The sequence below is a fragment of the Malania oleifera genome, chromosome 11 (genome assembly GCF_029873635.1).
Source record: "Malania oleifera isolate guangnan ecotype guangnan chromosome 11, ASM2987363v1, whole genome shotgun sequence".
Lineage (NCBI taxonomy): Eukaryota > Viridiplantae > Streptophyta > Magnoliopsida > Santalales > Ximeniaceae > Malania > Malania oleifera.
This window is the reverse complement of record NC_080427.1, coordinates 28,650,384-28,662,471: the sequence shown is the minus strand read 5'-3', so window position 1 is coordinate 28,662,471 and position 12,088 is coordinate 28,650,384. Positions and strand designations below refer to the sequence as shown.

The 12,088-nt window shown below is 36.5% G+C and overlaps 1 protein-coding gene across 1 annotated transcript in view; it reads left to right on the top strand.

The window, feature by feature from the left end:
- The window catches only part of LOC131168186 (uncharacterized), a 50,036-nt gene extending 48,296 nt beyond the window's left edge, over positions 1-1,740 (top strand). Inside the window, exon 3 of the mRNA XM_058127464.1 lies at positions 1,246-1,740. Coding sequence (XP_057983447.1) covers positions 1,246-1,524 — 279 coding nt within the window. The 3' untranslated portion in view covers positions 1,525-1,740. The remainder of the gene's footprint in view (positions 1-1,245) is intronic.
- Positions 1,741-12,088: the final 10,348 nt, after the last annotated feature.

Sequence of the window (12,088 nt, the reverse complement as noted above, 5' to 3'; positions counted from 1 at the left end):
GATTGGTATTAATGAGATTTAGTTGGTTAAGGTGACTACACAAGAAAATGTAGCTGACATGTCGATAAAGGTTGTTATTAAGGAGAAGTTCTTGAATTGCTTGAACTTACTCCATCTTTCTAGCTATTAAATCAAAGATGTGCAACTTCGGGTGGAGGTACATATCTAAAAGCTCCAAGGAATGAATATTCGCTAAGGTGGATATTGTTAAGTTATGACTTATATTTAGAGGGGTTATTATAACTTGGAGGTTTTGCATGGAGGGTGAGGGGGGCCATAGAGTCCCTAAACCCTCCATAGGGGCCATAAAGGTTGTTATTAAGGAGAAGTTCTTGAATTGCTTGAACATACTCCATATTGCTAGCTATTAAATCAAAGATGTGCAACTTCGGGTGGAGGTACATATCTAAAAGCTCCAAGGAATGAATATTCGCTAAGGTGGATATTTTTAAGTTATGACTTATATTTAGAGGGGTTATCCACTTGAAGTCTATTACAACTTGGAGGTTTTGCATGGAGGGTGAGGAGGGCCAGAGTCCCTAAACCCTCTATGCGCGAAACCTCCCTATATACTTAAACCAAGTCTAGCGAAGGTGCCAAAGGCGAGGGGGTAAGGGCGCAAAGTTCCCCTAGGGCATGGTATAGTATGTTTGAGCCTGAGCGTGGTGTAACTGCATTATTATATAGGGGTACTTTGGGATTTTTACATGGGGCTATATATACATATTGTATCCAAAAGTTGAAAACCTAAGGTAGTTTTTGTTCGATGGTAGTGGAAATTGTGTAGGAGCTCCATGGATGCACGCACATTGATGAACTACATGAATTTGTTGTTGTTCTTCTCCCTTTAATTTTCTCAATTTTAAAAAAATATTTGTCGTGTGTGCGCACGCATAACCTGAGGGTGTGATTTCATAACAATCTCAAATTCATGTTGCTGTCAAAGCTTGCATCTCTTTAGTTATCTTTGACAATCCATGACTTAGTTTTCTCTATGATTATGCCTTCTATAAGCATTTTGTTAATATCTCGACTCCTAATATGTATTTTTGTCTCTATGCACTTAAATATTTGTTCGAAACAAAGACCACATAAAATTGAACTTATCTCATAATCAATATATAATTTATTTAGATACAAAGCGCGCGCACACACAATAAAGAATAATGAAAACAATTGGACATTAGCAGCAAATTTAATTTGCATTCACATTTGATATTTGTGATACCATTTGTAATAGTGCAGGTAATGGCGTTGGAATTAGGGAAGCACAAAATTAGAGTGAATTCAATAGCCCCTGGATTGTTTAAATCTGAGATAACAGAGGGTCTTATAAAGAAAGATTGGATAAACAAGGTGGCTATGAGAACCGTGCCCTTGATGACATTTGGGTCAGCAGACCCTGCATTGACATCACTGGTTCGGTATTTGATCCATCACTCTTCAGAATATGTGTCCGGAAATGTTTTTATTGTCGATGCAGGTGCCACCCTCCCTGGTGTACCCCTATTTTCTTCCCTCTAATATTCCTAGCTGTGTTGTGTTTTTCTAGTTGAGCATTGTGAGTTGAAACATGAGAATCTATTTATATGCTATAGGCTTTTGCAATTGTTAGAACTTCAAGAGATAATTGAGGCATGTATGATGCAGATGGATGGGCTCTGTTGTGCTTCCAATGTCTATCTATTTGAGTTCTACGTGAAACAATTTAAAAATAAAAAAACAAAGTTGTTCCCATGATGACAATTAGTTTTTTTTTTTTGCTTGCTTGTGTTCGTCTTGGCTGAAGGATGATGAGTTGTGTCATGGACATAGCTTGGAACTTTGAACGAGAAACTGAGATCTTGTTTGGGGGCCTGGGCTCAAAATGGTAATATGAGTGATTTGAAATTTTAGCCTCTTCATTTCCATTTTCAAGATATAGAAATGGTTCTTATTATGTGTTAGATTAATTAAGTAGGAGTTAAAACTATAGAAAATGCAAGACACTTTCATTAATGTAGAAATGTCCTATATATAGGGCTTGTACAGGGTATAGTTGTTAAAAATTCAAATACAAATTCAAAAGTATTTAAATGTTAAATCAAAAAGATTCTAAACTATCAAATACAAAAAAATAGTTAAGAATACGACTAAAGAATCCCAGATCGCCGTAGACTATAAGATACAATTTTAGTGAAACTGTCAACGGTTTGCTGGAAAAAAGATATAATTTCCTTAATACGCCCCTTAAGATAGGTGTGCCATCAGTTAAGCCAATCTTGGAGCACAAAGAGTGAAATTTGTGACGGGATATAGCCTTAGTTAAGAGCTCTACAAGTTGATCGTGGGTGCTAATATGAGAGACTTACAACAAACCTTTGGTAACCAGATCACGAACAAAATGAAGATCAATGGCAATATGCTTCATCTATGAATGCATAAAAGGGCTAAGACTCAACTGGGTAGCACCAATATTATCACAAAACATATGTGGAGGGTTAGTAACTGGAATACCGAGTTCCTAAAACAACGAGCGAATCCAAACAAGCTCAGAGGTGGCAATAGCAAGATTCTAATATTCCGCCTTAGTGGAGGAATGAGCCACAACATGCTGCTTGCGCATGCTCCATGAAATGGGGCAATCACCCAAAAAAAAAAAAAAAGATAGGTAGAGGTGGAGGATTTGGTATCCCTAACACCAACCCATGATGAAGAGTGCCCTTCAAGTGCAAGAACTGAGCCAGTTTATTGACCAGGAAGACAATGTCAGGCCGAGTTAAAAAGAGATATTGGAGAGCTCTTATACTTCGGTGGTATTCAGTCGAATCAGCAAGAGAAGAACCATCGGGTAGATGAAGAAGATCCTTTGTGGCAAGGGAAGTCATCACTGCCTTAGCACCATCTATCTTAGTGCGAGAAAGAAGATCCCAAATATACTTCTGTTGGGAGAGGAATAGCCCATAGGTAACTGAAATTATCTCAACACCAAGAAAATAATGTAGGAGACCAAGATCCTTTAAAGAAAACCGATGACCGAGTTGTTGAACAACCTTAGAAATAGCAGCAAAGTTACTCCTAGTAATTAAGAGATCATTATACCAAAAAATAGAGAGTAACATCAACACAAGTGTAGATAAACAGAGAGGAATTAGATTTAGACTGCAAACCCGAGTTGAAGAAGACAAGCACTCAATTCTTGATACCAAGCACGAGATGTTTAATAAACACAGTGAACTCTTCGGACATAACATGCCGCCATTTGGGATTTTCAAATCCTGAGACACACATGTGGACTCAATAGATTAAGGAAGAGGGTGTCTAGTGGTAAGGTAAAGATGTTTGGGTTTATGAATATGATTCATAGACTGACTAGTCATACCATGAGTACGGTTGGATCGAGCCATAGATATAGGTATGGTGGATGAAGGTGTTATCTTTGGAAAAAAAGATGCATGGGATGGTGATGAAGACCATAAAGGTGAAGTTGAAGTTGCAGGAGCGCTGTTCGTCACGATGGTAGGAGAGGAGGGTATTCGTCCAATGGAAGGCACTGCTAGAATAGCAAGATCCTTTGTGATAGCGCATGAAACTAATAGAGAAGGTACAACAACATGAGCAGAGAAAGAAAAAGGAAAAACACATTCATTAAACACCACATGCCTAGACATGTAAATGCGAGAGGTAACAAGGTCCATGCACCTATAGGCACTCTGAGAACTTGAGTAACCGAGAAAGAGACAAGGCGTAGATTTCGGTTGAAATTTACCAATGGTATAAGGTTTGAGCCATGGGTAACACTGACAACCAAAAATACGCAACTTTTTTGTAATCGGAGCAACGACCAAACAAACATTCGAAAGGACTTTTATTTTTCAAATAAGAGTGGGCATACAATTTATCAAATAAATCTCTGCTTGAAATGTATAGGACAAATAAGAAGGAGGAAGACTCGCTTGGCTTAATAGAGTGAGACCGATTTCGAAAATGTGTCGATGCCGACGTTCACTTGTACCATTTTGTTGAGGTGTATGAGGAGCAGTGGTAAGCCAACTAATTTAATTAGAGAAGAGAAAATAACGAAGAGCTTGATATTCACTTCCATTATCAGAGTATAAGTGTTTGATGTGAAAACCAAAATGTTTTTTAAGTAGCCTTTTCAACTAACAAAAAATGTTGCAAACATCACTTTTTCGTTGGATAGGAAACAACCAACAATATTTAGTAAAATGGTCGACAAACAAAACATAAAATCGAAACCCATCAAGAGAAATGAAATTCGTAGGCTCCCAAACATCAGTATAAATGTATTTAAGTGGATGAGTGCTAACAAAAGAAGTGGAAGAGAAAGGAAACTTGTAACTTTTATTGCATTCACAAGCATTACACATGGAAGATGAAGAGACACGAGACACTATAACTGGTAGAGAAAAAGTACGAATAACAAAATCAACTACTTTATTTGACGGATGCCCAAGTCGTCTATGCAAGGTGTCAAGTGTTGTTCATTCACCAATAAGTGCTAAAACAAAAGACAATTTAGAAGAAGACATCGTCGACATTGGATAGACACCATCTTAACATTTACCGAAAAAGAAGAGTCTCCCCTATGCTTTGATCCTTCACAAGAAAATAAAATGGGCTAAACTCAAGAGAAACATTATTGCTATGAGTGAAATTATGAACGAATATTAAGTTATTATGAATATTAGGAACACAAAGAGTATTAGTCAATTTAAAAGGCTTTGAGGAAGAGGGAAGAGACAAAGAGCCAACATGTGTGACTCACAAACATGAGCCATCACCAATGACGACCTCATCCGTGCCATCATACTCCAAGTGACTAAAGAGATTGGCAAGATCGGACGTGATGTTGTCAGAAGCAGTGGAATCTGTTGATTTTTTGAGTTCGATCCCTGTTTTGATGCTGACAAAGCATAAGTATCTCATGTGTGTATTTAGTGTTTTTGAATAGGTTCATGATTCAACACACACATGAGGTAAAGGACATGAAAACCTAGATGAACATAAAGATAATATTATTATGTGTATTCCATGAAGACTAAAGAGCAAAAGACGAAGATGTTCATTTTAATTTGTATATGCATTTAATTTTTAAATTTTGGTCTGTAATAACTGCATACATCTTGCATGATATGTTTTAAATACTCAGATGACTGTATATTGACCATAGGAAACCAAATGACCATAGTGCACCCTTCGGTCGACCGACGCCAGATTTTTAGGGTTAACGCTCAAAGATCACAGAGTGCCTTTAGGTCCCTAAACATCACATGGAAATGTTCATATAAGTTAGAAATTATAATTATGTGATCAGGGGTAACTTTAAATAAAAATCCGGACTTAAATGCATGAGTTTAGTGTGTTCGGTCGACCGAACCTGAACACACATTAACCTTCGGTCGACTGAACGTCTCTGGGGTCAAAATGTTGACCACTTGGTCGACCATCCTTAAATGTATACCAATGCCCTAGTCGACGAACGGACACATGGGAAGTCGCAACGCCCTGGTCGACCGAACCTTTAGGCTCAAAAGGACTTGATCGACTGAAGTATATGAAGTTCAGTCAACCGAACTGAATCTGGTCGGCCGAACCTCATAGGGTCCAAAATCGCTCTAAGATGGTCGACCGAACCTGTAGTTCAAAAATGCCCCGATCGACTGAACTTAGTGTGATGGTCAACCGAACCTCAAATTTGGTCGACTGAACCTCTCGAGTTCAAAATTCTTTAAGGGCTTAAATGTAATTAACTTTTAATTAAATGTGTCCCCAACGGTAATAATTTTCGTTAAATTTATAAATACCCCTTCATTACTCCAGATTAGTAACTTTGATTAACTCTAAATTCTCTCTAAACCTTTGTTAATCAAAGTTCCCCCAAAAACCAATTTTTATTGTTTAAATTATTATTTTGGGGCAAAATCTTTTATACAAATCTCTCCAACTCTCTTTCATGCATTTATTTTAAAATCATTTTTGAGAAGAGTATTTTATTTAGGGCATTTTATTTGCACATACTCTCACTAATAGGGCTAGACCCAATTCAATTTGAGATACTAGACTAATTATTGGGTCAGTAGTCAATGGACCCAAATTGGACTTGGGCTTTCAAGTCTTCGAAAATCGAGGATTGATGGGTCAGCTATTAGTCATGGATGGGTTCAATCCAATCCAATGGGTCGAACCTAGATTAATGGGTAGGGTCTAGTCCAACGGGTTGGATCCAAGCGTTTTAATTTAAACAAAATTTTGCATCTCATACCACTGGATCTTCAACTTGTGCCAATTTAAAACAAATTTACATAGGAAGAAAAAAAAAACAAAATGGAACCAACCTTAGTCTTCATACTCCTTCTATCATCACAACAACCCTCAATTCTTCTCTGACTCTGTCCCTTTGCTTGAATTTCTTGAATCTCCCTTTTCTACAATTCAATTCTCTGAGTGCCTCAATTCTCCTTTTCCTATTGCAGCTTGAGACTTTCTGAATTCCCAAATCTTTACTCTGTAACCTGAGGTTCTGTAAACTCTTTCTGCTGCAATTTGCCTCACAATTCTTTAATTCTCCCAAAATATGAACTTTCCCAAAGTCCGAATTCATTATGAACTGTTTGTATGATTCTCTGTGTGCCTAAGTGCATATATGGGCGTGTCCTCACTTTCAAAAGCCTCTATTTATAAACTTTGGGATTCAATCAGTTTAATGTTGATTTAATCAATCAACACTAAATTTCATCAATCATCATTAACTCTAAATTTCCACATTTTTCACACTTGTTGAATTTGTTTTTTTCTTCCTTCACAAGTTTAAATTGAAAGCTTGAAGATTGCTGACTCACTTCTTTATTTTTATTTTTATTTTTCATTTTCTATGTAAAGTTCGCTTTCCTGTATTTTTTCCTTTTATGGAATAAAATTTTTACGAAATTTTGTTATGTGCCCCAAACAAAATGGGGTGTCTACAAACTCATAGAAAATTCATTAAGTTATATTTTATAAAGAGTGAATTACATTTTTTTTTTTTAGAGCATCATAAGTTATTTGTCAAGAGAGTGAATGGTTGTCATAGAGAGTGTTATTATTATACAAGAGCACAATTTATTATTGCATGACATAAATTATATCAAATAGATATTATTGCAAAACCTAAATAATATCATTTTATTTTATTTGTTAGAAAACAAAAGACAAATGTACAAAAAAAATTTATGAAAATAATGTAGAAAGCTAATGTATTTATAATATATAAATCTATTAAATTATAAATAGATATATATATATATATATATTTGTATAATAAAATTAAAAATTTAAAAGCTTCTATCAAGCTCTTAATACATGTTTTAGTCTTTCAGGAGAATTGAATGACATGGAATCAGGACGAACAAAATCAAACTTTTCACTTAATTTTATTTTTATATTTTCCATTTGAAATTCCACTCCCTTTCATTCCAATTGTAGCCACCTCATTTTGTCCGATCATTCTATACCGATTTTTTTTAAAAAAAATCTTGGATTTTGTTTTGAATTGTGGTTCACATTCTGAGTAGAAAGCATACACAAAGGAAAAGCATAAAGGAAATCAACTAGTAGCAGGGGAAATCGTCGACGGTAAGGCTCTAACCGTCGATGGTTTGGCTTGGGATACCCAGCACAGATTTCAAATTTTGAAAGGGGAGACCTTAATATGGTTAGGATTTGGAGGGAAAACCTCCGAGAACTCTATTTATATGTCATTTGTGATGTGTTTAGAGTATAGTTGATGATGGTTGTAAGCGTTGAGAGGATTGATGTAATGTTCTTGTAATTTGCACAAGACGATACAGAATCCTTACCGTTTGCTCCCATGGATGTAGGCATTGCCGAACCACGTAATTTCCTGTGTTATTTGTTGTTCTTGCTTTCATTTACTTGCAGTGGTTGTATATTTTTTTGAATATTCATCATTTACTGCATTGTGTGTTTGATCCTTTACATACACAAATATATGCCACTGTGCAAATTTGAGGGTGTTTCCCAACAGGTTTTCAAATTTGTTTTCTTTCTAGTTCTCATTAATCATGTTTTGTTCATGGAGCTGCCTTCCAAGGTAATTGCCTAATTGGAATCTCTCATTTTTCTACTCTCTCGGTCTCATGCCCTTAAAATAAAAGATTTATTCATTCAGTTTGTATTACAAGGTGTTGTTTCATTCTCTTTTGTCGCATTAAAGTTCAACATCAAAAAGAAAGGAAAAAACATGCACAACACATTTTAGAGTTAGTTTCATAGGTTAAAGTATTCCAAATTGAAATTGTAGCCCAATTTGGGCTAATTTCTTATCTGCGTACATTTGGGTCCCATTGCTTTTATGGTAGTCCAAGTTCGGCCAATTTTGTGATTTAAGGCCCACTATGGGCCTTTATTTGAAATGGCAACCCACTATGGGTTGATTTTGGTTCTCAACTCCCATTTTGGATCTCTTTTTAAAAAAAAAAAAAAAAATTAAAGCGCAATTTGGGCTAAGGGCAATTAAAGCCCACTTATGGGTCTTCAATTAAATGACGACCAATTTCCATACGGTTGTTCCCAATGAATAGTCATGGCATGTCATTCCCTTTCCCATGACCATAGTTCCCATATTTTCATTCCTTATGGCCAGCCATGTTCTGCAGACCGTAAGGAACTAGTCCCCTTGCCAATTTGCTTATAAAAAGGGGCTAGAAAAGGAATTGAGGGGGAATTTGGGCAGAAAGCATCAAGCTAGAGAGAACATTTGGCTAATAGAGAGAATAGAGGTTTCATCTTGGGGGAGGAGACAGAGAGTATTTAGAGATAGTGAAAAGAAACTAGGGATAAAAATCAAAGAAAGGAATCACTCAAAGTGAACTTGGCTAACAAAGAATAAAGGCAGTGAAAAAGAATGGAAAAAGGAGTATCCTAAAAGGCAAGAACTTTGACTCCCTCATTTTGATCTATGCCTAAATGTGCTCTAGCTATTTTTTTATCCAATGTGGGCTATAGACTTGGCAAAGCGGATCAAGTTGGTTTATTCTAGCAGATAAGGCGGATTATCGGGTGAAAAAATCATAATCCATATTCGACTCATTTAAGTAGCATATTAAGCAGTTTCAGGTCGGATAATTCATGGCGGATGGGCAGATAATCCGTCATTCTCAAATATAATTTTATTAATAATTTATTTTTTGTCATAATAATTTAAGTTGTATACGGTAACTTGCGATTAGTTTGTGTATTAATTTTCTTAGTAACTATATCAATCATTCAATCATTTATACTAATTAACAACTCCTGATTCATGCAAGTAAAATTGTAAACAATAAAACATAATAAATTAGTCTCAATCCAACTCAAAATAGAAACTCAAACTCAAACATAATAAATTAGTCCTAAGAAATTTCTGAAAATTTTGCAATCAAAAGGCACAACAATGCCAATTCTAAAGAATAATTTGCCACTTATGCATTTAAACAAACTTCATTCCAGAAAACATGATGTTCCAAAAGGCGCATTCTTCAAAATAAGATCTTTAGTTCCATTTAAAAATTTTGCACTCAAAAGGCACATTGCCTTTATGCCCATGGAAATGCCTAAATGATGACATTTCAAATTGAGGATTCTTCAAAATAAGACCTTTGGCTCCATTTAACAGAGCAGAGAAAGCCAAAAAAAATTGCAATAGTATTGCTAGCTTAAATTTTTAAAGAGAAAATGGATTTATATTTAGAATATAGAATAATATTAGTAATAAATTGCCTTTGTTTTCCACTTGACCAGGAGGTTAGATAACAAAAAAAATAGAGACTAATCACCACTTGGACATTTTAACAAACATGTAACGAAACATGATATTGTAAAAAGTGAAATTTTTTAAGAGAAGAAAAGAAATAGAAAATGCTAATACAAGAAGACCACCCAAACTAAGTTTGAGCCAATCGATCGTGGTGACTCTCAGCAACACCAGTAATGCCAAAACACCTTGTATTGAGCATTCAGTCCCAAATCAAGCCCATAGAAGACCCACGGTCTCAAAAAATCTAGGCATTTCTCTCCAACCAAATAACCAAAATAACAATGAAAGTAGAATTCCACGCCTTCCAAAATCTCTAAATTCAACCACCAAGAAATCCTCCAAAGAATAAGGGCACCCACAACACTTCCCAATAGGCCAAAAATCTTGTTCCAAAGACACCAAGCCACAGGACTGAGAATAAATGAGCACGGTCCTTATTACCATAGCTACACATGACACAAACATCTAAACATAAAGCCTAATAAGGTCTCTCAACCTGCAAGGCTACAACAAATCATTGGTGTTAACCCTATCAAGAATGGTGATCTACACAACACCTTTACTTTGAAGGAACTTTAGCTCTCCACAATTTATTGGCAAGATGAAAAAAATGATAAAATGTGTTCAAGTGAGTATAGAATCATTTACAAGAGAAAACGCCATAATTATCCAAACACCAATCCTAAAATCCCTACAATGGTAATAACAAGAAGAATCCAAGAACCACATGAGAGAGTTCCTCAAGCTCCCCATCATTAAGGTTAAAACAAAAAGTGAAAATCTCAAACAATGCTGCTAAGCATACTAAAAAACTAATGAACATGGAAAGCAAAAAGCAAATTTGTAGAAGAAGAAGAAGAAGAATACTTACAAATTAGAACTTTGACGGATGAATTCACGAACTCACAAACGCTCAAAGACGAGCTTGCGAGGAGCTCCTTCTGGTTTGAAAATGTCCATGATGAACTCTGCGAAGCTCCTGACGAAGTGACAAACTCGCGAAGGGCTCCTGTTGGTTCGCAGTGTGGAAGACCAACTCATGAAGGCCAGAGGGCTTCGAAGGGTCGAAGAAGAAGGCCAAAATGAAGCTCAGTTACTCTCTCCTCTCGTGCTGGCTCTCTGAACAGAGATACTCGTCATGCTCAAATGAAGAATCGAATAGGGCAGCAGGCAGCTAGGGCTCGAATTGAATAGGGCTGCGGGCATTAGGCGATTAGGGATTTAGGGTTGGTCCGATTGGCATGGGATTGGAGTGGGAGGGGCCAAGTGGGGCGTGTGGGCTGTGTGGCTATGGGCACTTAGGCAGTGGGCTCACTAGGCTGGGTGGGTTTGGAGTCTTTGGACTTTGGCTGTAGCCTGTTGGGCTTTCCTAGGTTACTAATGTAAGCGGGTTGGTGGATATCCGTTGGATAAACCCGACCCGACCCGCTAAGGGGGGTGTATATGAAAATGAAAAATCATATTCGACTCATTTAGCAAACAGATAATTATAAGTTGGTTAAAACGGGTTGGATGCGGTTCGGATTAACAGATTTTTATTCATTTTGCCAGGTCTAGTGGCCTATTTGATTGAATGAGTGTTGTAGAAGAGTTGAAAATTAGGGTTCATTGCATAATCGAGTAGATTTCATGATTAAATCAAATGGCAATATTTTGAAATGAAAAATGGTCATTTGAAAATTTGAGCAAGACTTTGAATGGCACATATGCTTGGACACTGCCTTAGCATTCAATAAACCCAAAATCCCAAAAATAAAACAACCAGTACCTCCATTCAGTTCTTCAAACCCAAAATCAAATCCAAAAAAAAAAAAAATACTTGCCAAAATTAAACCCAAAAATGAATCCAAAATAACCCAAAAGCCTTACTAAAATCCAACCCAAAATACCTCAGTCATAACTCCAAACCTAACCCCAAATACCCCATCCAGAACCCAACTTTTAACCCAAAACTCCCTAACTAGACCTGAATACTTGGGTCAAAGTAACCCAACTACCCAGGTCAACTTAACCCAAAACTGATTCAAATCTACCCAAGACCTGGGTCAACCCAACCTAAATACTTAAGTCAACCCTACCCAATGACTCGGGTCAATCTACATGAGTTTTTTCCTGTTTTATTATTAATTTAAAATAAAATATTAAATAATATTCTATTTGGGAAAAAATTTCTCAGTTTAGTGCTTACGTAATCCCGCAAATTGGTGCTGCGAGATTTAAAAGTGCAGCATTTCTAGTGGTGACGCGTGGCAAAGTGGGTGAAGCAAATCTCGCAGGACCAAGCTGCGAGAT